The sequence below is a fragment of the Gorilla gorilla genome, chromosome 1 (genome assembly GCF_029281585.2).
Source record: "Gorilla gorilla gorilla isolate KB3781 chromosome 1, NHGRI_mGorGor1-v2.1_pri, whole genome shotgun sequence".
NCBI lineage: Eukaryota > Metazoa > Chordata > Mammalia > Primates > Hominidae > Gorilla > Gorilla gorilla.
This window is the reverse complement of record NC_073224.2, coordinates 212316324-212340334: the sequence shown is the minus strand read 5'-3', so window position 1 is coordinate 212340334 and position 24011 is coordinate 212316324. Positions and strand designations below refer to the sequence as shown.

The following is a 24011-nucleotide window of genomic DNA, read 5'->3' as shown; positions in this document are numbered from 1 at the left end:
TGCAGATGAGCAGTGGGACTCTGGGTGTTCTAAAACTCCACACCTTGGATGCCCCGTGCTTGGTAGGCATTAGGGCCCTCTCCAGCTTCCCCTGCTGCTGCCTGTAGCCATATCTGTCCGTTCACCCCCTATTGACCACCCCGCCTCCCAAAGGAAGGTTCAAGGGTATTTCATGGTTTGAGGATTCATATTGTCATTTTACTTATTTACAGAATCAATAAACCAACACATACACACTATTCAGAGAGGTGGGAAGTGCTCTGCAACCTTCTCCCTCAAACCTGGGCCCAGACCCCAGTCCTGGACCACTGCATCCACCCAGCAGGAAAGGGGTCCAGCCAAGACTTTTCCTGACTTTGTAACTTACAGACACAAGAGAATAGAGGGTAGAAGGGAAATTCTTGGCACCTGGACTAGAGTGAGATAAAAGGAGAGTAGGAAAGCAGTGATAGGAGAGAAGTGAGGGAGGTACATACAGTTTTATAAATAACTAGACAAGGTCTGAGCACTTTGGGTGGGGATGGAGTGAGAAAGGCTAGAGGCGTGTAGGGGCCTAAGTGGAAAAGGAAGAAATAGTGCTTGGGGCCAGAGCGGATGAGAGATCAGCTCTGGGCCTCCTTTTGCCCCATCTGTAAAACAAGTAGGTTGCCCTAGGTGGTGTCAGAGCAGCCACCTCCTCGGAGATGCTAGGACTCTATGGGGTTCTAAGCCAGCCTGGGGGCTTTGGAATAACAGCTCTGGGGATTGGCAAGGACTGGTGGCCACCGCCAGAGAGGGTTGCTGCCCGGACAGGCTATGTCTGATCCCCGGGCTGGTACTGTGGTTCAGCGGAGGTGAAGTAGTCCTCCAGGAAGGACTGCAGGTACTCGAAGGTAGGCCTCTCCTCCGGGTCCAGACGCCAGGTCTGTTCCATGGCCTCGTACAGGGATGCTGGGCAGCCTGGAGGGCACGGCATGTGGTAGCCGTGCTCCACCTGTTCCAACACTTCCCGTTTATTCATGCCTGAAGGATGGGACTCTGTCAGTCAAAGGGACAGCCAGGTGGAAGCCCTTCCCCATGACCATCCCCCACCCCAGCCCTACCCCTGGCGAGGCAAACCTGGGTAGGGGATTCGGCCCTTGGTGATGAGCTCAGTGAGCAGGATCCCAAAGGACCACACGTCTGACTTGATGGTGAATCTGCCAAAGAGGGCAGCTTCTGGGGCTGTCCACTTGATGGGGAACTTGGAACCTGGAGAGGATGGGGGAGCAGGGAAAGTTAGTGAGGGTGTCCCTGGAAACAGCTGGATTAAGAGAATGGGGTCTGGGCGCAGTGGCTCACGTCTGTAATCCCAGCACTTTGGGAGGCCAAGGCAGGCGGATCACTTGAGGTCAGGAGTTTGAGACCAGCCTGGCCAACATGGCGAAACCCTGTCTCTACTAAAAATACAAAAATTAGCCGGGCATGGTGGCGGGTGCCTGTAATCCCAGCTACTAGGGAGGCTGCGGCAGGAGAATTGCCTGAACCTGGGAGGCTTCAATAACCTGAGATCGCACCACTGCACTTCAGCCTGGGTGACAGTGAGACTCCATCTCAAAAAAAAAAAAAAAGAGAGAGAGAGAATGGGGACTCTAGGGATGAGGATTTTGGGGATCCTGAGCACAAGGGTCTCTGGGCATAGTAGAAAGGACATGGTATCTAGTCAACACGTACTATGTGTCTAGTATAGTGATGGGCACTTTCCAAAAATTGCAATAATTCTTATCCTAATAACGGCCAATACTTGGCTAGCCTTTCCTGTGTGCCAGACACTGTTTTAAGTGATATGCATGCATTAACTCATTTAACCCTCACAAAACCCCCATGAGATAGAGACTCATTTTACAGATGAGGAAAAGGAGGCACTGAGTAGTTAGGTAACTTGCCCAGATCACAGAGTTAATACCTGGCTGGGATTCATACTCAGGCATTCTGGCTACAGAATTCCCACTGTTACACGCCATTGTCTTTCATTCAAGAATTATAGCTGTGCCTGTCACATAGCAGGTGCCTGGTAAACATCTGCTGATTTGGTGTTATCTGAATATTGTCACTTTACAGAAGAGAAACGGCAGCTCCCAGAGGTTAGGTGACTTGCCCAAGGCCACATGGCTGGTAAGTGGCCGACCTGGGATTTGAGCCCAGAATTGCCTCTCATACTACATCAGGATGGGGTGACTCGGGCGACGTGGAGTGAAGAAGGGTTCCTGAATGCGTGGGGCCCCATGGAAGTCCCTTGTTGCATGGGGAGCTCTTGGAAGGTGGGGTGAAGCAGGGCACCTTGGCAGGGGTTGTACTCATCGTCCTTGATGAGACGCGCCAAGCCAAAGTCTGCGATCTTGCACGCCAGCCGCTCCCCAACCAGGATGTTGGCTGCCCTCAGGTCGCGGTGAATGTAGTTCATGCGTTCCATGTAGGCCATGCCCTCAGCTACCTGGGGGACCAAAGTGTGGAGAGATGGGAGCTCATGTGGACTCACAACACCGTGGCCTGTTTGAGGGGTGAGGGACCATTTGAAAAACCCACTTTCCAGAGGGGGAGACTGAGACCCAGAAAGAGAGGCAGTACCTCTCAGGCACAGCTGGAGGCACAGCTGATGCAGGGGGCGGGGCCGCCCTCCCAGGCGTTTGAGGGGACAGCGAATTTGTGAACAGTTAATAGGTGGGAGGTCCGGGAGGTAAAGGCTGCTGGCCCAGTTACCTGGGCTGCCATGTCCACCAATTGGGGCAGCCTCAAATCCTGGCCCTCTGGGTTCTTGAGAAAATCCAGCAAGCTGCCTGGGAAGAAGCCAGAAAGTCAGCGGCAAAGCCCTACCCCGGGCCCCAGCCCCTCCTCCTCTTGCTTGGCCCCGCCCCTCAGCCCCTCCCACCTGGACCCGCCCCTCACTTAGGACCCCGCGGGTGCCTCAACCCCTCACTTGTCTCGTCCTGGCCCTGCTGCCAGACACGGACTCTGCCCACATCTCGTTTCTTCTGTTCCTTGGTGTCCCGGACACGACCCACCCAGACTCCGCCCCAGACCCTCCCTCATTCCCGATTCTGCCTTCTTTAGCCCAAGCCCTACCCGCCTAACACCGGAGGCACCGCCCCCCGCCCCAGCTCCCTAGTGGTCTCACTCGGCCCGGCTCCCACCTCAGCCCTCCAGTCGTTTTACACACCTGGTCCCTTAGTGGGACTCTGCCCATTGTCCCTTGTCCCTCACAGATCGCGTCCCAGGTCCCACGCCTGAAAACTCCCCTCTTAACTTCACCCCGAATCCCGCCCGACCAGGCTCCGCCTCCTGACCGTGACACATGAACTCGGTCACGATGTAGATGGGCTCCTCCGACACCACGGCGTACAGCTGCACCAGCTTGTCGTGCCGCAGCAGCTTCATGACCTGCGCCTCCTCCAGGAAGGCCTTCGGGGACATGGTGCCCGGCTTCAGCGTCTTCACCGCCACCTTAGTGCTGCCGTTCCACGTGCCTGCTTGGAGGCTGTCTTGTCAGGACCCTCTCCCCCGAGCCCAGGCCCTCGCCCCGGCCCCCGGGAGCTCCGTACCCAGCCACACATCCCCGAAGCAGCCGGTGCCCAGCCGGCGCTCCAGCGTGATGGAGCTGCGGCTGATCTCCCAGGCGTCCTTGGCCAGGCCCAGCGTCTGCGGCTTCATGATGGTGCAGGGCGCGATGAGCAGGTTGCACAGCCCGTCATTCACCTCTAGGGGAGGGGTCATGAAGTAGAGTCACAGGTGGGCCAGGACACCCCCCTCCACTCCTTATCCTATCCCAGCCTGGTGCCAGACCCTAAGATCAGTTATAAGGAACTAGGCCCCAAGTGAGGTCACAGGCCAGGAAGAAAGGCAACCTGACCCACTAAATAGGGGAACATGTTGGTGCCCAAAGAAGGGGGTGGCACCCAGAGGGAGAGATGATCCCTGTAAACCTTCTGTAAGGACTGGGGGCCTCCCATAGGAGGTAGCCTCCAGCTGGGCCTTGAAGGATAAGGTGGGATTCTCACAGGTGGAAATGGGGTTGGGATTCCAGGCAAAGGTGTGGACATGAGGCCCATGGTCTTCCGTGGACTTCATCCTTGGCATAACCAATCAAGGCAGAAACGTGGGCATTGACTCCTGCCTTCCCTTCAACCCCACAGCCAATTCTCCACCAAGTCAGGCCTATTCTGCCTCCTACCCAGCTTCAGAATCGTCTGCTTCATCTTTACTCCACTGCCATCGATTTAGTCTGGCCTCCACCACCTCTCACCTGGACAACGGCCACTGCCTTCTAATGGACCCCTCACTCTGCCTTGTCCCCTAGCATCCAAGCTCCACCAGCAGCCAGAGTTTCTCACAAAAGTGAGACCAGCCTCTGTTACCCCCTGCTCAGGGCCCTGTGATGATGGCTCCCTGTCTGCCCACAGGGCAGTCCTGGTGCCTTGGTGGGGCATTCAGGCGGCACAAACACTCCATCAAGTTTCCACAAATTGAGGCCTTGAGGCAAGAAACTGGCCAATGCCTTGCTCAGTCATTAGGGGGTGCTGCTTGGTGAAGGACTGCTTTCCTCCAGAAGCTCACAGAGCTGGATCCTGGGCTGGCAGACCCCATCCTTGGGTTCTGGTTTCTGTCTGGCCAATACTGCTTGGTAGTCCCTTCCCTTCTCTGGGCCTCAGTCTCCCCATCTGGACAATGCTTCAGGTGTTTGGTTCAGGGATCTGAGGCCCCTGCCCTCACCCATGTAGTGCTGCACCAGCTCCTGCACCGAGTTGAACTGAACCCGTGTGGTGATGTAGTAGCCGCCCATGTCCAGTTTGCGGATCTTGTAATGCTTCACATGATCGCCTCTGGTCTGATCCCAGTCCCGGATGGACAGGGAGTAGGCACCTGTGGAGAAGGATCACTTTTGATCTGCTGTTCTCCTCTGCCCTAGTCTGGGAGCTGGGAGAGGCCCGACAGCAGCATCCCTAGGACCTGGTCCCAGTCTTGGCCTTGACCCAAGCAGCCTACCGCTCCTAGCCCTACCCCAACGGCTGGGCCTCCCAGTCGCCTTGGTGCGTGGCACCACCCCTACCTTTGGTGGTCTCGCTTTCCCGAATGAGAAAGGCCCCCTGGGGGTTGCCTGGTGAAAGCAGCTGCCTCTCTGCATCCTTTCTCCCAATCTTTCCAAAGTACCACCTGTCGGGAAAGGCAGGCAAGAGTCAGGTACGCTCTGCTCAAACCTCACCTCAGCCTCCTGCACAGTCACCTCACAAGTCAAGACTCCATTTTCCCCATGTGTACAATGGGGCTGGTACATCTGCTTCACATCCTGGCTGGGAGGATTACAGAGAAGGGGAGTGTAAAATGCCTGGCACACAGTAGGTGCCCAGCAAAGGTTAGCATCTCTTCTCGTTAGGTTTCTCTTGAATTAAAATTGCTACAGTCCCAGTCATCAGGGTGCCATGGAGCCTCAGTTCATCTCACTGTAGCCCCTCTGTGCACTCATTTTACAGATGAGGAAGTTGAGGCTCAGAGAGGGAAAGTGACCTGTCCACAGGCTGGCTAATGAGCTCTACCTAAAATCCTCTGCCGCTCTCCCTAGTTCTTTTTTCACCACTCCAGTAATCAGATCACTCAGATCCTTCTCCCACCTCCACCTCCAAACTCTTTCCTCCTTTGGCCTCCAGAGCAACACAGTCTCCTGCTTCTCTTCTCTCTGGCTGCTCCCACCCCAGCTACTGCTCTTCCTGCACTCTCTTAGACTTGGATGTTGTCCTAAGTCTAAACTTCAACCTCAGGCCTCAATCACTCCTCTCCCTTGGGGATTCTTTCTGGGATTGAACCGTAGCCCTAAACCAACTGTGCAGGTACAATGGGGGAGCTGAAGTGACCACAGGTGCCATAGAAGACTCAGATGATCATGAAACTGGCCTGTGGCCATCTTGGGTTGAATTAAAGGAGCCTCGTGTTTTCAAACCAAGGGTGGTGGAAGTCTCGGTGGACCCTGGGAAGGTCAGTCCGCCCCTGGGTACTAGGCACAGTTCAGGAAACAGGGGAAGGCATTGGCAAGTGGTGTGTCCAGGAGGGCAGGCAGGAGGGGGACGGAGGAAGTGTTGAGGGACTGTATAGACAGGACACATTGTCAAGTTTTTTCAAAGCCCTCCCCCGTCCCACACTCATGACATTAGCTACTTCCTTAATAATCACTATAATAATAACACACATATTTCGTGTTAGGGTCTGCCTTAATACACGTATGTATTCACTTAATTCTCCTAACAATGTTGTGAGATAGCTACTATTGTTAACCCCCATTAGACAGTCAGGGCAGCAGTTGCTAGAACAGGAACCCAGGCTGTCTGCTTTAGGGCCTGTGCTCCTAACCACACTACCCGTAACCACAACACTGCACTGAGCACCTCTCAGTGCTTGCTGACACTGGCTCCAAGATGTGGACACAAGCATGAAGCTCCCCACAAACCTCCTGTCCTCTGCATAATTGTCCGTCCTCTCCTTCACGCCTCCTACCACCTCCCCAGACTTGGGCCTCACCGCACTTGACCTCTGAACCTCGCCTACCCGCTCCTGCTCAGTGATACCCACTTCCTGCCAGCAGCCTCCACCTGCATGCAGCCTGTCTATTCCAACAACCCCTAAACATGCCCACATTTCTCCCTTCCCCAAAGGAAACTATTCTAAGTTCCATCTTGCCATCAACATTCTGCTGTATCTTCTCGCCTTCCCTTCACTTGAAAAAGTGCTTCACACTTGGGTCTCCACTTCCTCACCTCCCACTCCCTCCCAGGCTCTGCTGTCTGGCCTCCACCTCCCACCCTCACACAGAGAAATCTCTCACCAAGGTCACCCCCACTGCCAAATCCAGCGGTAGCCTCTGACACGCCCTCTCTTGTTTCCTGAAGCTTCTCCGCTCTCTCGGTTGTTCTGACTTGGCCTGGTCTGGATTTCCTCTCTTCTCCAGTGGCTCCTTCTCCTTCGAGGGCAGCTTTCCCCAAAGTGGGGTCCTAGGGCCAACCTTTTGCACTCTTCACTCTCTTCCTTAACCGTCTATATAGCTTTTTTAAAAATTTTTAATTAATTAATTTTTTTTGAGACGGAATCTTGCTCTGTCACCCAGGCTGGAGTGCAGTGGCTCGATCTCAGCTCACTGCAACCTCCACCTCCCAGGTTCAAGTGATTCTCTTGCCTCAGCCTTCTGAGTAGCTGGAACTACAGGTGCCTGCCACTACACCCAGCTAATTTTTGTATTTTTAGTAGAGATAAGGTTTCACCACATTGGCCAGGCTGGTCTTGAACTCCTGACCTCATGTGATCCGCCCGCCTCGGCCTCCCAAAGTGCTGGGATTACATGCATGTGTCACCGCTCCCAGCCCCCTCCTATATAGCCTTAATGATCATCTTTACTCTCATGAGTCCCAAATTTCTGCCCTAGCCTGTTGTGCCCTCTGCAAGGGCCACAGCAAACAAACTGAGGAGTTTTAGTGGCAATTAAGAAAAGGTGTCCCTTCCTCTGGGCCGATTCAGGGGCATGGATTAGCATGGGCTGGTTGCCTGCCATACAAAGCACAACCTAATCGAATTGCTGGCAGCCTCGTCCACCTGGATGTTCCTCTCCACAAACCACAATCCAACAAGTACCCCCTAGAACTCATGAACTTATACCTGCTCCTGTGTTTCCCGCCTTAGCAAATGGTGCCATCATCCACCCAGCTCCTTAAGGAGACTTTGAGTCACCCTTGATTCCTCCCACTCCCCATAACCCAAATCAGTCACAGAGTCCTGGATTCTCACTCTGCAAAGTCTCTTCAATCCTTTCTTTTCTCATATATGTATGACATTTGTGAGGATAGATTTTTAAAAGCTTTTTGAGCCTCAGTTTTCTCATCTGTAAAATGGGAACAATAATAATATCAAGGGGCCGGACACGGTGGCTCATGCCTGTAATCTCAGCACTTCGGGAGTCTGAGGCAGGAAGATCACTTGAGGTCAGGAGTTTGAGACCAGCCTGGCCAACATGCTGAAACCCCGTCTCTACTAAAATTATAAAAATTAGCCAGGTGTGGTGGCGTGCACCTGTAGTCCCAGGTACTTGGAAGGCTGAGGCACGAGAATTGCTTGAACTCAGGAGGTGGAGGTTGCAGTGAGCCAAGATTACGCCACTGCCCTCCAGCCTGGGCAACAGAGCAAGACTCTGTCTAAAATAATAATATCAAGGCCAGGCATGGTGACTCATGCCTGAAATCCCAGCACTTTGGGAAGCCAAGATGAGAGGACTGCTTGAGCTCAGAAGTTTGAGACCAGCCTGAGCAACATAGCAAGATTCTGCTTCTATAAAAAAATATATAAAAATTAGCCAGGCATGGTGGCACACACCGGTAGTATCAGCTACTCAGGAGGCTGAGGTGGGAGGATCACTTGAGCTCAGGAGTTTGAGGCTGTAGTAAGCTAAAATCATGTTACTGTACCCCAGCCTGGGCATCAGAGCGCGCCCCTGTCTCTTAAAAAACTAATAATATTAACGGTGTTATTGTGAGAATTAAGTGAACCAAGGCGATAAATACTTGCTGTAGTATACTTGCTCAAGTATATAAAGGTATTCAATGAATGATAAATTCCTGCCTCTTGGGCCAGGCCTCGGTGGCTCATGGCTGTAATCCCTGAACTTTGGGAGGCCAAGATGGGCGGATGGCTTGAACTCAGGAGTTCAAGACCAGCCTGGGCAATATGGCGAAACACCATCTCTACTTAAAAAAAAAATATTAGCCAGGCATGGTGAAAGAATCATCTGAGCCAGGGAGGTCAAAGCTGCGGTGAGCTGAGATTGTGCCACTACACTACACTCTAGCCTAGGCAACAGAGTAGGACCCTGTCTCAAAAAAAAAAAAAAAAAAGAAAGAAAGAAAAAGAAAGAAAAGAAAAAGAAAAAGAAAAATTCTTGCCTCCTTAATAGAATTAATTCCTAGTAATGCTCCCTTGCACTTTTTCAGCACTTTATAATTTTTTAAAGCTCATACACTGTTGTTTTTACTGGGAGGCAATATGTGTAATGCTTAGCAAATGCAGCCCAATTATCTGGGTTCATACATCAGCTCCACCACTCACTAGCCATGTGAACTTGCACAGGATATTTACTTTCTCTGTGCCTCAACTTCCTCATTTGTAAAATAGGATAGTAGTAATTTCTAACCCCGTTAATACACAGACAGTACTTCGAATAGTGCCCAGAACATAGTACATGCTCTATAAGTATTATCTACTATTATTATTATCAGTACAATCTTCTTTTGTTCTCACAATGACCTTACAAAATTATTAGATAAGGAGACAGGCTCAGACTGGAGCAATGACTTGTCCAAGAGGTGGCCTTGGAGTCTGGACTCCAGGGTCCTGTCCATAGGGCTGGTCTTGCCCCAATCCCTACTTACTCTTCAGCCTGGATGGAGTCAACAGGGGCCACATAGTTGCTGGGAATGCAGCCAGTTTTTCCGGAGCTGAGAGACCGTGCCTCCCACCAGTCACCTTCACTGTAGGCACAGAACAGGGCATGGTCAGCAGCACCCCCAGCCCCCAAGGCACCCTGAGGCCAGGTGGAGCCACACAGGTCTGCAGAGATGAATCCTGCCAAACCCTCATCTTGGACACCCCCCACCACTGGGGCTTTTGTCTGCTCTGCCCCAGCCACTGCACCTTCCCTGGGAGGGCTTGTCCCTGCAGAAGGAATAAGCTCGGGAGCACTTAGGGCTCTTAGCTTCTTCCTTGGGCTCCCAAGCTGGGCTGGGCTGGGGATGGGGAATACAGTGGACAGCTGACTAGGTCACTTCCCCACAGAAAATGGCTACAGATTTCCTTCTGGATAAAATCTAGACTTCTCAATGTGGCTTAAAAAGCCTGACAGAGACCAGGTGTGGTGGCTCATGCCTGTAATTCCAGCAGTTTGGGAGACCCAGGCAGGCAGATCTCCTGAGGTCAGGAGTTTGAGACCAGCCTGGCCAACATGGTGAAACCCCATCTTTACTGAAAATACAAAAAATTAGCCAGGCGTGGTGGCTCTTGCCTGTAGTCCCAGGATCACTGGAACCCAGGAGGCGGGGGTTACAATGAGCCAAGATTGCACCACTGCACTCCAGCCTGGGAGACAGAGCGAGACTCCAACTCAAAAAAAAAAAAAAAAAGCCTGGCAGAATCTGCCTCTGCCTACCTCTCTAGCCTCTGTTCTCTCCCATTCTGCATCCCATATTTTATGAACCACCTAAGGTGAACCACTTTGTGGTTTTCAGAAGTCATCATTTATTCTCATTCTCTCTCACTCTCTTCCTCTTTTCTTACCTCTTCCTTCGCTGTCTATTCATTTTTATTTTTTATTTTTTAATTATTTATTTATTTTTTTGAAATGGAGTCTCCCTCTGTTGCCTAGGCTGGAGTGCAGTAGTGCAATCTCAGCTCACTGCAATCTCCGCCTCCCGGGTTCAAGTGATTCTCCTGCCTCAGCCTCTCAAGTAGCTGGGATTACAGGCATGCGCCACCATGCCCCGCTAATTTTTGTATTTTTAATAGAGACAGGGTTTCACCATGTTGGCCAGGCTGGTCTCGAATTCCTGACCTCAGGTGATCCACCCGCCTTGGCCTCCCAAAGTGCTGGGATTACAGGCATGAGCCACTGCACCCGGCCGTCTATTTCATTTTTATAGCCTCAGCTTAAAAATCATCTCCTCTAGGCCGGGTGCAGTGGCCCAACACCACCCCCCCAAACCAGCACACAGTTGCAGTCACCCAGGGTTTTTATTGTTATGTATATGTGTTCCCAACTAGGCTGGAGCATTCTGAGGCTAGGGACCAGGTGGGATTCCTGTCTGTGTCCTGCTCCCAGCCCAGGCAATGTTCTAACTAGGTGGCCTGGTCACTTACGTATTGTTCAGGATGTGGAACTTCTCGCCCTTGGTGAAGGTGAGGTCATCCTCAGTTCGAGCCTCATAGTCATACAGGGCAATGAACAGGGTCACCCCAATCCCTGCAGAGTCAGGGCTACTCAGCAGGGTAGGGCATGGGGCAGAAGCACCAAGGGGGCTGCACCCCAAATTCCTGTTCCCCAGCCAGGTGCTGCACCTCCCCACTCCTTTAGTGCTCCGGTTCCCAAAGGCCTTTGGGGTCCAAGGAATTTCTGATTTGGTCTCCACAGCTTAGGACACACAACTTCAAGCCCATTCCTCCCACCATGGAGGATCCCCTTGTTGCCCACTCCTCCTCTTCCCCACCAAGAAGACTTCCCATCTGGGAAGTGGCACCTAAAAGGGCGAGAAGTTTCTCTTTGTCACTTGCATCTGTCACAGGATCCTGCCCCTCTCAGACTGGGAGTAGAGCTTCTTGACCCTCCCCTGCAGACTGTGGTTTCTGATGGTAGGGCTGTACAGACTCCCTCAGCCCATGTGATCTTGAAAGCGGGGTTGTATCTGCCACATCCTCCTGGAGGCTCCTAAGGGCAAGTTCGCATCTCTTCTTCTTCCCTCAGTTTCTCCCAGGATCCAGGCAGCTCCTGCCTCCGACCCCTTGGACTCACCTGACACACCCCTGATGGTGCCACTATCAAGGAAGCCAGGGTTGATGGCCTGAGAGGAGAAGTTGCTGTAGTTGGGGATGTGGGCAAATGAGGATGCAGGCCGGGCCTTAGTGGGGTCAGGCCCATAGTGGTCTGCTGCCCCGTAGCTTCTGAAGTCCCCTTCCAGGCCAGCATCCTCCTTGGCCGTGGCCACCGGCTCCAATTTCTTGCAGAACACACAGCCCATTCCAGGTTCCCTGCTACAGAATGGGGCATGCCTCACTCAAGGGCCCCTGCCAGGTGCACCACCCTGTGCACACACGTGCATGCACATGCTCATAAGCTCATACAAGCACGTGGCTTTCCCTCTTGGGCCTAGATTGGGGTCCTCCCTGTAAGGGATAAAGGCGGAACTGGGCCACCTACTGTACCGTTCAGTCTGCCTCACAGTATGTCCCCCCTCAGTGCTTCTCTTCCCATTGGCTCATGTCTATATCTCTGGGGCTGGCTTTCTACATTGGGATATTGCTATGCTTATTTGCATATTTTTGCCTCCTATTGCTTTGCTTTTTTTGTTCTGTTTTGAGACAAGATCGCACTCTGTTGCCCAGGCTTGAGTGCAGTGGCACAATCATAGCTTGCTGCAGCCTTGATCTCCTGGGCTCAAGTGATCCTCTGGTCTCAGCCTCCCAAGAACTGGGACTACAGGTGCGTGCCAGTACCCCTGGCTAATTTGTTTGATTTTTAGTAGAGACAAGGTCTTGCTATATTGCTCAGGTTGGGTCCTATTGCTTTGATACGTTGTGTTTCTGTGACTCTTTCAGTGTGCTTGTACATGTGCGTCTTTGTGTGTCTCTAAGTATGGGTGAGTTTGCCTGTGTGGGTATGCGTGTGTGTGCAGCTCTTTGTGGATGTCTGTCTGTGTGTGCATGTTTGTGTGTATATGAGAGTGTATAAAAGTCTCTGTGTATGTGTTTGGCTGCATGTGTATATGTCTGTAAGACCGTGTTTGTGTGCACATGTTTCTGTGTGAGTATGTATGTGCCTGTCTGTGTGAGTGGGTGTCTCTGTGTCTGTGTGTCTATGAATGTGCACCTATCTCTGTGTGGGAGCAGTGTGCCTGTCTCTGGATGTGTGTATCTCTGCATGTATGTCTATATATCTGCGCATGTTTGTGTGTGAGTGTGTGTGAGGCTGTGTGTCTGCACCTGGAGAGTCACTGCAGAGGGGGATCAAGGCCATTTCCTGTCGTGGGTCCAGCCTTCAGCCTCTCAAGCTGCCTCATTCTGGCTCCCCCATCCGTTACCTAGCAACAGGGTCCTTGTAGGAGGAGGGGGCTGTGAGGAGTTGTGGGGTTCAGGAAGGCCACCCCCACCCTGTTTCCTGACCCTGAAAGCCCTCAGTGTACCCCACTCACCCCTTAGGCCCCTACTCCTGGGTCAGTGGGGCTGCGGCATGATCCTTGGGAGGGGTCAGAGACCTGAGGGTGAGACAGAAGGACAAGGAAGATGAAGTCTCTGCCAATGTTTCTGTCAGCAGCTGCCCAGCTCCTGCCCTCTTCAGGAAGCCAGAAGGCCTGGGCTCTGCCCCAGCATGACTTCTGCCTTCACTTTCCTTCCTATCACCCCTGGCACACTTACACAACCCCCGTCACATAGGGCAAACCACCCACACCAGCTCTCTTTCACACTCATACTCACCTGACCCACCAGCACAGTCACACAATAACACTCACAGCATATATCTGCATGAGTGTGCGTGCCAACCCCATCACACGCCAATACAGGCTCTAACAAGCCCAAGCTCACACTAGCACACACACATACACATGCACATATACATGTGGTGCCTGCCAGGTTAACAGATGAACACACTCAGACACGCATGATTTTGTACATTATAATCATCTCTCTAACGGGATTTCTATCAAGCCATGCTCAGCTCCCTCACAGTCCCCAGTCACCATCTCCTAAAAACCAGTTCTTCCGGCCGGGCGCGGTGGCTCACGCCTGTAATCCCAGCACTTTGGGAGACCGAGGTGAGTGGATCACAAGGTCAGGAGTTCGAGACCAGCCTGGTCAATATGGTGAAACCCCGTCTCTACTAAAAATACAAAAATTAGCCAGACGTGGAGGTGGGCGCCTGTAGTCCCAGCTACTTGGGAGGCTGAGGCAGCAGAATCACTTGAACCTGGGAGGTGGAGCTTGCAGTGAGCCGAGATCGCACCACTGCACTCCAGCCTGGGTGACAGAGTGAGACTCCATCTTAAAAACAAACAAACAAACAAACAAAAGTCCTTCCTCTGAACCCTGCTGTGCTCCCAGCCACCCTAGGGTTCCATGTGGTGGGTGAGTGACAGTGGATACCTGCCTCCGGAGCTCTCCTCCTATCCCCATACCAGAGAAAGGACCAGGTCAGAAGCTGGGGCTACCAGAGTACCCTGGGAAGCCCCACAATGAGCCAACCCTTTTCTGGCAGCGGTATCCTCTGAGCAACAGGGCAGGAGGTCATTGAGCAAGGGTCCCCCACACCCTGCCAGAAACTTTGCCATTGCAACACTCAGAGAGGAACTGACTGGTGAGAGGGCTTGGTTTCCTAAGATGTGAGAAGAATGGAGAGTTTAGGGTGGGGCCAACCTTGTGAACCCTGATTTGCCCCAGAGGGGCCCCAAGGTCCTAGAAGCAAGGGCCCCCAGCTTCTCTCTCTCGATCCCCAGTCCAGTCATCCTTACAGATGTTCTCTTCCTCTTCTCTCTGTGTCCTATCCTTCCTACCTAGCACCACTCACCTCTTCCAGAAAGTCCTCCTGGATCCACCAGGTCCAGTTGCCTGGCTGATGGTTCTGTCACATCAGTGCTTTGGTCTCCACCCTAGCCCCACCTGCCCCTCTCACCCTTTGCTGTAAGTGATCTCTCATGTGTGTGTTGGGTGGGGGTGGGGGCATCACACCCATGTGGTGAACTGTGGGGCGGGCTGTGGTGAGAAGCCTGCCCTAAAATAGCCCCTGTTCACTGGGCCCTGCCTGAGACCTTTGCCCCGGGACCCCTCCCTGGGATGAAACCACTGTGTCTAAAACGCCCCAGGATGCTACAGGGCTAGTTAGAGCCAGGGCAGAAAATAGAGGTGGAGGACTGGAAGCCATCCAGGGCCCAGCGGGAGGGATTTCAGGGACTGGTGAAAAGAGAGATGGGGCTGATACAAAAACAAGGGTGAGGCCAGGCACAGTGGCTCACACCTGCTATCCCAGGACTTTGGTAGGCCGAGGCAGGATGATTGCTTGAGCCCAGGAGCTTGAGACCAGCCTGAGCAACATAGGGACACCCCGTCTCTACAAAAAAAATTTTTTTTTAAATTAGCCAGTCCTGATGGCACCCACCTGTAGTCCCAGCTACTCGGGAGGCTGAGGTGGGAGGATTGCTTAAGGCTGGGAGTTCGAGGCTGCAGGAGCTGTGATTGCACCGCTGCACTCCAGCCTGGGAGACAGAGTAAGACCCTGTCTCTATTTTAAAAAGAAAACAGAAAAACCAAGGGTGAGAATAAAGCCTTCTCACAGGAAGACACACATACACACCTCAAATGGCGCACCATGCTGATACCCAGATCCACACAGCCCTTCAGACCCCTTCTCAGTTGGCACATTACCTCAGCTGCCTCATGCACAGGCTCCAGGCTCCTCTGCACAGATTCCTAGCACAAACATCTTCTAGTGTACACACACCCCATATACACACACCTCCAGCCCTCATCCGTCTGCACATAGATGCGCATGCGCGTGCGCACACACACACACACACACACACACACACACACACACACACACAGACATCCTCTATAAAAGAATAGCAAATACAAAATTTATAGCACTTACTATGTGCTGGCCACTGCATTAAGCACTTTACCTATATTATCTCATTTTATCCATACAACCCTATGATTTAAGTATTATTATTATTAATTTATTTATTTTGAGAGGGAGTTTCACTCTTGTCACCCAGGCTGGAGTGCAATGGCATGATCTTGGCTCACTGCAACTTCCGCCTCCTGGGTTCAAGCCATTCTCTTGCCTCAGCCTCCTGAGTAGCTGGGATTACAGGCGCCCAACACCATGCCGGGCTAATTTCTGTATTTTTAGTAGAGATGGGTTTTCACTATGTTGGCCAGGCTGGTCTTGAACTCCTGACCTCAAGTGATCCACCTGCCTTGGCCTCCCAAAGTATTGGGATTACAGGTGTGAGCCACTGCACCCGGCCTAAGTATTATTGTTATTGATGAGGCAACTGAGGCACAGAGAGGTTTGGAAACCTGCCCAGGGTTGGCCAGTCACAGTGGCTCATATCTGTAATCCCAGAACTTTGGGAGGCCAAGGCAAGAGAATTGCTTGGGTCCAGGAATTCGAGACCAACCTGGGCAATATGGCAAATCCCATCTCTACAAAAAATACAAAAATTGGCCAGGCACGGTGGCTTACACCTGTCACTGCACTCCAGCCTGAGTGACAGTGAAGCTCTGTCTCAAAAAAAAAAAAAACAAAAAAAACCCCCAAAAAACTCCAAAAATTAGCTTGGCATGGTGGCACGTGCCCCGAGAGGCTGAGGCAGGAGGACCACTCAAGACCGGGAGATAGAGGCTGCAGTGAGCTATGATCATGCCAGTGTACTCCAGCCTGAGCAACATAGTGAAACTCTGTCTCAAAAAAGAAGGCCACAGACATGATGTATCCTGGTGTTTGGCTCCAGAATCTGAGCTTTCAAGCATTTCTCTCCATTGCCTATCACAGATACAGACAGATGCAGCCATTCCTGCTAGCATGCACAAATGCGGATGCCCCCACACTGTCCCCCCGCCCCCATGTAGGGACACACACACACACACACACGCGCACACACACACACACAGATATACGCAGCCCTCGCCGGTGACATGGACCCACATAGAGCTCTCCTCTATAGGAGAACATAGACTTATACAATCTCTCATGTTCACACACAGATACAATGTTGCCACTTCCAATAATACCCACGTATATATTGCCACAACATATCTATATCAGATGGAGGGGATCCCTGAATTCTGCACGCCCAGTATGGCTGGAAGGGAGAGACTATCAGCATCTGAGAAGGAAGCTCTGTGGGCTCAGGAAGAGCCCTGGCAGGGCTGACAGTGTCGTCAGCAGGCAGAGGTAGGCAGCTCTTGGGTCTTATCACTTCCAGACTTGATGCAGACCAAAGCCCTAGCCAGGCCTGGCTCTCTGGGGACCAGTATGCTGAGGGGTCAGGGGATGTAGGGCACAGGGTATGACATCTGCATGGCCCAAGGCAGGGAGGGGCCACACTGCATGTAGCCATGTTCATCCTGTTTTGTCAGAGGAAAGAAAGAGATGGGGAAAGACAGAAAAAGGAGAGGCAGAAAGAAAGAGAGAGAGAGGCAGAGTTTGAGAGATACAGGGAGATAAAGAGAAAGAGCCAGAGAGACAGAAAGACAGAGAGATTGAAGGAAGGGACAGAGACAGAGAAACACAGCGTGGTATGCTGGTAAACTGACTCTCAAAAAAAAAAAAAAAAAGAAAAGAAAAGAGAAGAAAAAGCCCTGATTTGTCACATTTTCTGATTTCCATGGTGTAAATATTCCCACAATGGCTGATTTAAAGCTACCAAAGTGACTTCCTGAAAGCTGGAGTGGAAGAGACACACAGAATGAACTCCCCTGAGCCAGTAACTAGCTGGCTCCAGCACACACTGCCAGAAAGAAACAGAGACAAAGAGACAGAGGCAGAAATGAGAATTAAGGAGAAAGAGTAACCGAGAGACAGAAAGAGATAGAAACAGAGAGAGGCAGAGATGAAGAGAAAGAGAGAGAGAGAGCTAAAGAGACAAGGAGGGAAAAAGACGGAGGGAGAGCAGATTGGGTTCACTCTGCTCAGACATCTGCATGAAAATAGCCCTAGGACTCTTCATCCTCCTCTTGCTCTGATCTCTATGTGCCACCAATTCTTTGGAGAGTAATTTGACTTCCTAGAAATCCAGGTGGCAGTAAAAATGAGCTAATTTATTAAACAGTTACACAGTGACTAGCATCTTGCCAAGTAATTCCCAGTCATGGTCTTATTTGGTGAACCTGTGAGGTGGGTTTATGACTACCCTTATTTTACAGATGAAGAAACTGAGGCACAGAGATGTTAAGTAACTTGCCCAAGATTACATTGTGAGTAAAGGATACTAAAATGCAATGCTGATCAACTGGTTGCCAAAAACCACTGTAACCACTAGCCCATTCTGTAATCCTAGTAGAAGCAATAATGCAAGCTTGTCCATCCCATGGTCCATGGGCCATATGCAGCCCAGGACAGCTTTGAATGTGGCCCAACACATATTAGTAAACTTTCTGAAAACATTATGAGATTTTTTTTGTGATTTTTTTTTTGAGACGGGGTCTCACTCTGTTGCCCAGGCTGGAGTGCAGTGGCACAATCTTGGCTCACTGCAACCTCCACCTCCTGGGTTCAAGTGATTCTTCTGCCTCAGCCTCCTGAGTGGCTGGGACTACAGGCGCGCTGCCAACACGCCTGGCTAATTTTTTGTATTTTGAGTAGAGACGGGGTTTCACCATGTTAGCCCGGATGGTCTCGATCTCCTGACCTCGTGATCTGCCCGCCTCGGCCTCCCAAAGCGCTGGGATTACAGGCATGAGCCACCGCACCCGGCCTTTTTTGCAATTTTTAAAAGCTCATCAGCTATCATTAGTGTTAGTGTATTTTATGTGTGGCTCAAGACAATGTTTCTTCTTCCAATGCGGCCCAGGGAAGCCAAAAGATTGGACACCCCTGCAATAACGTGTGTCTCTTAAGGAGCACCTAGTGTACTGAGCCCTGTGCCTCATGCTCTAAATCCTTGATACAGCAGGCAGGGCGCAGGTGGGGGGAGGGAGGGGTGCAGGAGAGAGAGAGAGAGCCATATCTACCTAGATTTTCTCAGGCAGTCACTGAATCTGAAGAAGCCAGGTCTCTCTTTTCTCAGCACTGAACTTTGCTGCCTGCTAATACCAGAAAGGGGGCAGCTCAGAGAGTAGCCACAGCATCATTCTGGGCACTTCGTTCTGTTTATAAATATGTCTCTTGAACATCTGGTTTACAGGAGTTGCCTCCGAGATCCCCATCAGGGTCAAAATCAGGTTACGAGTATCAAACTGAGGTCCAACCCTGGACCGCAGTGCTCCTCACTTCAACATCTGCCATGTGGCCCTCCCCAGCTCCATTCTTCAGTAGCTCTATGACCTTGGATCTTTGACATAAGCCTCTGAGCCTTAGTTGTTGCATCTGCACCTTCTGAGTAGTTGTTGTGAGGGCTTCATGACATGTGGCTCTTGCCCGATGTGCAGCGGCCAAGTGTGACCAATAACCAAAACCAGAATGGCCCCCAGGGACCATTTACCACTCCACCTTCTCTTTTGCATAGGGGGAAGTTACTTTCCCAGGATCACACAGCCAGACAAGGGATTCAAAGTCAGGACTATTAATTCAAGTCCAGAGTTCTGTTCCCTCCCCCACTGCTGTGTTCTCCAAAGCCTGAGCAGGAGATCATGCTGTTCCTAACTAGTGAATGTCATACTTCCGGTCGAACACACCACCCCTGTCATATGGCAGCTGGTCACCCAGCAGGGAGGGACCCTGCCTCCCACTCACCCCTACTGCTGGACATAGGAACCCCAGGTCCACCCATCCTTTTTCGAGGCCCACACTTCCCAAAGCTATGCCAGTTCTTTGATGTAGACACAGGATGTCCTGCCCCCGCAACCCTCACCAAGTATCTGTGGGATCTAGAGGCAGATTTAGGCTCAAATTCTAGCCTGCCTGACAACTAGCTTAAGGCATTGGGCAAGTCAGTTCATCTCCCTGAGCGGCAGCATCTTGGCCTATAAAATAAGAATACAAATGTCCACCTCCTGGGGTTGCTTCTCAGCATCAAATAGGGTCACATCACTGAAAGCATCAGACATACAGTAAGTGCCCAGTGAACTTTCACTTCCCTCCTTTCCCTTGAGGAAGGTCCTCCGTGGCAGTGACAGTGTGGGACCAGAGGGTACAGGACTGGGCAGGGCTGAGAAGAAAGAGAAGTTCCCAGGGTGAGGTGAGAGGGCTGAGCTGACCCAGCCGCCTGGGGGATTTCATCAAAAGGGAACTGGGACTTTGGGCAGGGGCAGGAAACCACCATCCTGCAAGAGTTCCGGCTTCTCCTCCAGGCTCTGGGCTGGCCGGGGGCAGGCCAGGGCTGGAGGGGCAGGGAGCAAGGCTGAGGTCTGCAGGTGACTCCCATCCCACTGTGCCGCATCTCTCACTAGGCCCTATCCCTCAGACCGGGCGGGCTTCCATCCCTCACCCCCAGTCCTCTCACTGAGACCCTCCACCTGGCTGAATGCCAGTGCCTTTGCTGAGGCCCTCACTGCTCATTAACTCCCTTTCTTTCTTTCTTTCTTTCTTCTTCTTCTTCTACTTTTTTTTTTTTTGAAACAGTGTCTCATTCTGTCGCCAAGCCTGGAACGCGATGGTTCGATCTCGGCTCACTGCAACCTCTGCCTCCCAGGTTCAAGCAATTCTCCTGCCTCAGCCTCCTGAGTAGCTGGGATTACAGGCGTCTGCCACCATGCCCAGCTAAATTTTTGTATTTTTAGTAGAGATGGGGTTTAGTCATGTTGGCCAGGCTGTTCTTGAACTTCTGACCTCAGGTGATCCACCCACCTCGGCCTCCTAAAGTGCTGGGATTACAGGTGTGAGCCACTGTGCCCGGCCTTCATTAACCCCCTTTCATCTCACACCATCCTTTCTTGAGGCCTCGAAACTGCCTCCTGAAGAAGACATACCCACCCAACCCTGTCTGACTCCACCACCACCGTGGTGAGGCCAGGTGTGTGCAGGATCGGGGGTGGCCTTTACCCTCCATGTGGTCCCGAGGCCATCAGCAGTTTTTTCCACTTCTTGTGGGTAAAAGTGGTTTTCCACCTGTTGCTGAAAACCACCCACCAGCCTCTAAAACACAGCTCTTTAGATGCCATCTGGCCTGGGACTCAGGATTTTCAGGAGATGGAAGCCATGGCGGCGGGGGGCGGGGGTCCAGGGGCAGCCAAGGGATGGGAGTCTAGATTTCACGGTGTGGCCAGACAGGAAGCCCCCTCCCTGGTCCCTCAGGGGAGTGGGGCGGTGAGGGGGACATCCTGCCTTTTCCCACCTTAGGTCAGCCCAGTCTGCTCTGTGTGGGAAGAGCCCTGGCCCCTACTTCCCCAGCTCTGGGGTTCCCTACCCAGCCTCCTGAGGTCTGGCCACTTCCTTTGCCACATCAGCCCCAGGTGGCTGCAGAGAACACCCAAACATCCACTCATATGCTCAAGGGTTCATGCTCATTCACTCAGAGCCTAAAACATACAAACACTCACACCCTCACTGGAGGAGGGTGTGAGAGCACCTACTCACTGGAACAGGAAGTAGTCATGAAGCCCCTAAACCCCACACCCTCCTCCCCGGAGGGTACATGAAACTTGGTAGGGATGAGGTAAGGATTCAGGCCTCAGCTCAGGCTACATCAGAGACGAGATGTCCTGGACTTCTGGTCCCTACTGTTGGCCCGGCAGGTTGCCAACTCCCAAACCTCCATCTTCCCATCTGTGAAGTGGGAACAGGGTCCTACTCTCCCATCATCACCACAGTCGGAAGGATGCCAAGGACATCAGGGCCCCTGAGAGTACACACCCGAGGGGCGGCCAACTGGATGCAGCACCAGAGAGGGTGTGAGACAGATTTCAACTCTGCTGACCTCCCCAGTATGGGCTCTCATCAGAGCCATAAACTATTTAGACGCCAACTGTGTGCTGGTCCCTGGAGGCCCTGTCAGTGAGAGCCGGGCAGTCTGGTCCCCCTCCATGCTTTGTGTTGTTGTTGTTGTTTACAGACAAAATCTCACTCTCTCATCCAGGAGCTCTCACTGCAGCCTTGAACTCGTGGGCTCCAGCAATCCTCCTGCCTCAGCCTCTGGAGTAGCTGGGACTACAGGCAGGTGCCACCACTTCCAGCCTTCTGGCTAACTATATTTTTTTGTAGAGACAGGACGGGGGTCTCCCTGTGCTGCCCAGGCTGGTCTCCTCTGCATGCTTTTGAGAAGGTGAAGGGGAGGCTCGCTGAGTCAGGGATAGCCCTTAACCCTTCAGGACACTCAGCAAAAACTGCTTTCTGCACCTGATTCTCGTGGGGGAAGGGTGGACACAAGGATCATTTCTCACCATAGTTCAGATGAGGAAAATGAGGCCCAGAGAAGCCCTGTAACTTGCCTACAGTCACACAGCAATTAAGGGCCCAGTCTTGCTAAGAACCCAGGTCTCTCAAACAGCAGATCCTCCACCCCAGGATCCCTGAATACAGCGGCATCGCCTCCTACCTCGGTCGGGAAGCCCACCCCCCACCCACCAGACCGAGGATTCAAAAAGGGGGCGAAGGCGGAGAGCAAAGGGGGCTGCGCCCACCAGGAGCCCCGCGGCGGCCCAGCGCGGCCCGCCCTCTCGTTGCCTTGGAGGCAGCCCCTGCGGGCACTCGCGGTCAAAGGCAGGATTTCCGTCGGGGCGGCAGCAATTCCCGGATCCCGCGGGGAGCGCGGGCCGAGACCGCCGCGGGCGCGGAGGGGGCGCCCGGAGAGGCCAGTCCCTGCCGAGGGCGGGGACTTCCCCAGGAAGCGGGGACCCACGCCTCGCGCGCCGGGCAGGAGTCCCCTGCAGCGCGGAACCTACCGCAAGGGCGGGCCGAGAGGGTCGCGGGGCCGCGGTCGCGGCCGCTAATGTTACCCTGCGGGCTGTGGGCTTCACCCCGACTTCGGCCGGCTCGGAAGAGGGGAACTTCCTGGACCCGCAATTGCACCCCAGGTTCTCCGTCCTCCAGAAGTCGTTCTCCTCAACCCCCTTCCCGCCAGCTCCCTCCAGCACCCCCACCCATTTCCCCTCTCCCGGACCCATCAGACCCGTCGGCTTCTCCCCAAAGTCCCACTCTCACGATCCCTTCAGTTTCTCCCCCAGACCCTCCTGGGGATTCCCCTTAGTCCTTCTCCCCCTCCTTAGCCCCCTTCCTAAACTCTTATCAGTCCCCTCCATTTTACCCACTAGACCTTTTTGGGGGTCCCTTTGGTCGGCTTCCCCCGTGCTCCCCTCCGCCCTCTCCCCCAGGTTTATCAGCCTTGCTTTCCAGGTCGCCCGTTTTCCTCCTTAGGCCTTTTCGGGCTGGGGTCCCTTTGGCTGTCATCTTGCTCAGGTGTCCCCCCACCCCCAGGTTCAGGCTTCTCTTCCCCTGTACCCCCAGTCCTCTCTCCAGAGCCTCGAGGGGGAGGGCACTGCTTGACCTGCCCAGTCCCCACCCGACGCTGTCGCTTACCTGGAGCCCAATTCTGCCCGGCCCCGGGGTGAGCCAGCCGGGGCTCCAGCAGCCGCGAGTGCCGGCGTGCGGGGAGAACTGGGGTGCTGCCCGCCTCTGACCGCCGCCCCTGCTGGGCAGGGAGGAGGAAGCCGCCTCGGACTTCTCTTATTGCAGTCACGGCCGGCGGGCGGTGATGGTGGCAGGGAGACAGTCACGCCCTAGCCCCAAGCCAGCTCCCCGCAGCGAGGAGGCGCCCCCAGATCCTAGGCCCACCCACCCCCACCTTCCTCCTCCCTGGTTTACGGGAGGTCGGCTCTGTCACCCTCCAGACCTGAGTCCCCAGCCCGGCCTTCCCAAAAGCCCCCTCCAAAAGCGCAGTTTCAGCACCCCCGAAGCACCTGCTCTTTTAGGATCATTGAATTGGAGGTTAAGAGGGGCTTTTCTCCATCCCTGAGGACCAGATCGGGACTGGCCTTACTCGAGTTCTCAGCCAGCTGACTTCAGACTGCTGTCGCCAGAGCCACTGGACATGGATCACATGGACCCTGTCAGCATGCCTTCGCTTCCTCAGGGGCTGAGCACTGGGGACACAGGGCTGTCAAGGGTGGTGAGCAGCAGAAGACCCTTCCCTTAGGAAACTGCCTTTCAGAGGAGTGGGAAGGGTGTCAGCCTCCCCCGGGCACCCAAGTTTTAGAAAAACTGAGTAACTGGCTGGGGGCAGTGGCTCAGCCTGTTATCCCAGCACTTTGGGAGGTTGGGTGGGAGGATTGCTTGAGCCCAGGAATTCCAGACCAGCCTAGGCAGCATAGGGAGACACCATCTCTACCAAAAAAAATTTTTCTTAAATTAGCTCGTTGTGGTGGTGTGCACCTGTGGTCCCAGCTACTGCAGAGGCAGAGGTGGAAGGATCCCTCGAGTCAGGCAAGTCGAGGCTGCAGTGAGCTGTGATTGAGCTACTGCACTCTACCTTGGGTGACAGAGCAAGACCCTGCCTTAAAAAAACAAACAAACAAAAAAAAAAAGAATGTGGGTTTTGTTGCAGAAAATGACTTTTTTTAAAAAAAAGAAAGAAAAGGCCGGGTGCAGCGGCTCACGCCTGTAATCCCAGCAC

At 53.1% G+C, this 24011-nt stretch overlaps 1 protein-coding gene across 2 annotated transcripts; it reads right to left on the bottom strand.

The window, feature by feature from the left end:
* Positions 1–168: 168 nt before the first annotated feature.
* On the bottom strand, positions 169–23395 carry FGR (FGR proto-oncogene, Src family tyrosine kinase). 2 transcript variants are annotated; one of them, XM_055389267.2, is made up of 13 exons: positions 23299–23395; positions 12939–13001; positions 11543–11781; positions 10894–10996; positions 9414–9512; positions 5063–5166; positions 4726–4875; positions 3558–3713; positions 3303–3482; positions 2719–2795; positions 2299–2452; positions 1099–1230; positions 169–1002 (listed from the first exon to the last, which is right to left on the bottom strand). In XM_055389267.2, exons 3-13 carry the CDS (start codon positions 11766–11768, stop codon positions 794–796), a joined length of 1590 nt encoding a protein of 529 aa, XP_055245242.1. In that variant the 5' UTR covers positions 11769–11781; positions 12939–13001; positions 23299–23395; the 3' UTR covers positions 169–793. The 2 variants fall into 2 exon arrangements, with proteins under 2 accessions (XP_055245242.1, XP_004025316.1); XM_004025267.4 differs by lacking the exon at positions 23299–23395 and adding an exon at positions 22919–23247.
* Between the last annotated feature and the right edge of the window lie 616 nt (positions 23396–24011).

What these genes read in the sequence shown, in the direction of transcription:
- FGR (XM_055389267.2), bottom strand. Translation starts at nt 11,768, where the DNA reads ATGGGCTGTGTGTTCTGCAAGAAATTGGAGCCGGTGGCCACGGCCAAG. An exon ending in GACTCCATCCAGGCTGAAGA is followed by an intron (nt 5,167 to 9,413) that starts GTAAGTAGGGAT and finishes CTTTCCCGACAG; the next exon opens with GTGGTACTTTGGAAAGATTG. An exon ending in TGAGTACAACCCCTGCCAAG is followed by an intron (nt 1,231 to 2,298) that starts GTGCCCTGCTTC and finishes CATCCTCTCCAG; the next exon opens with GTTCCAAGTTCCCCATCAAG.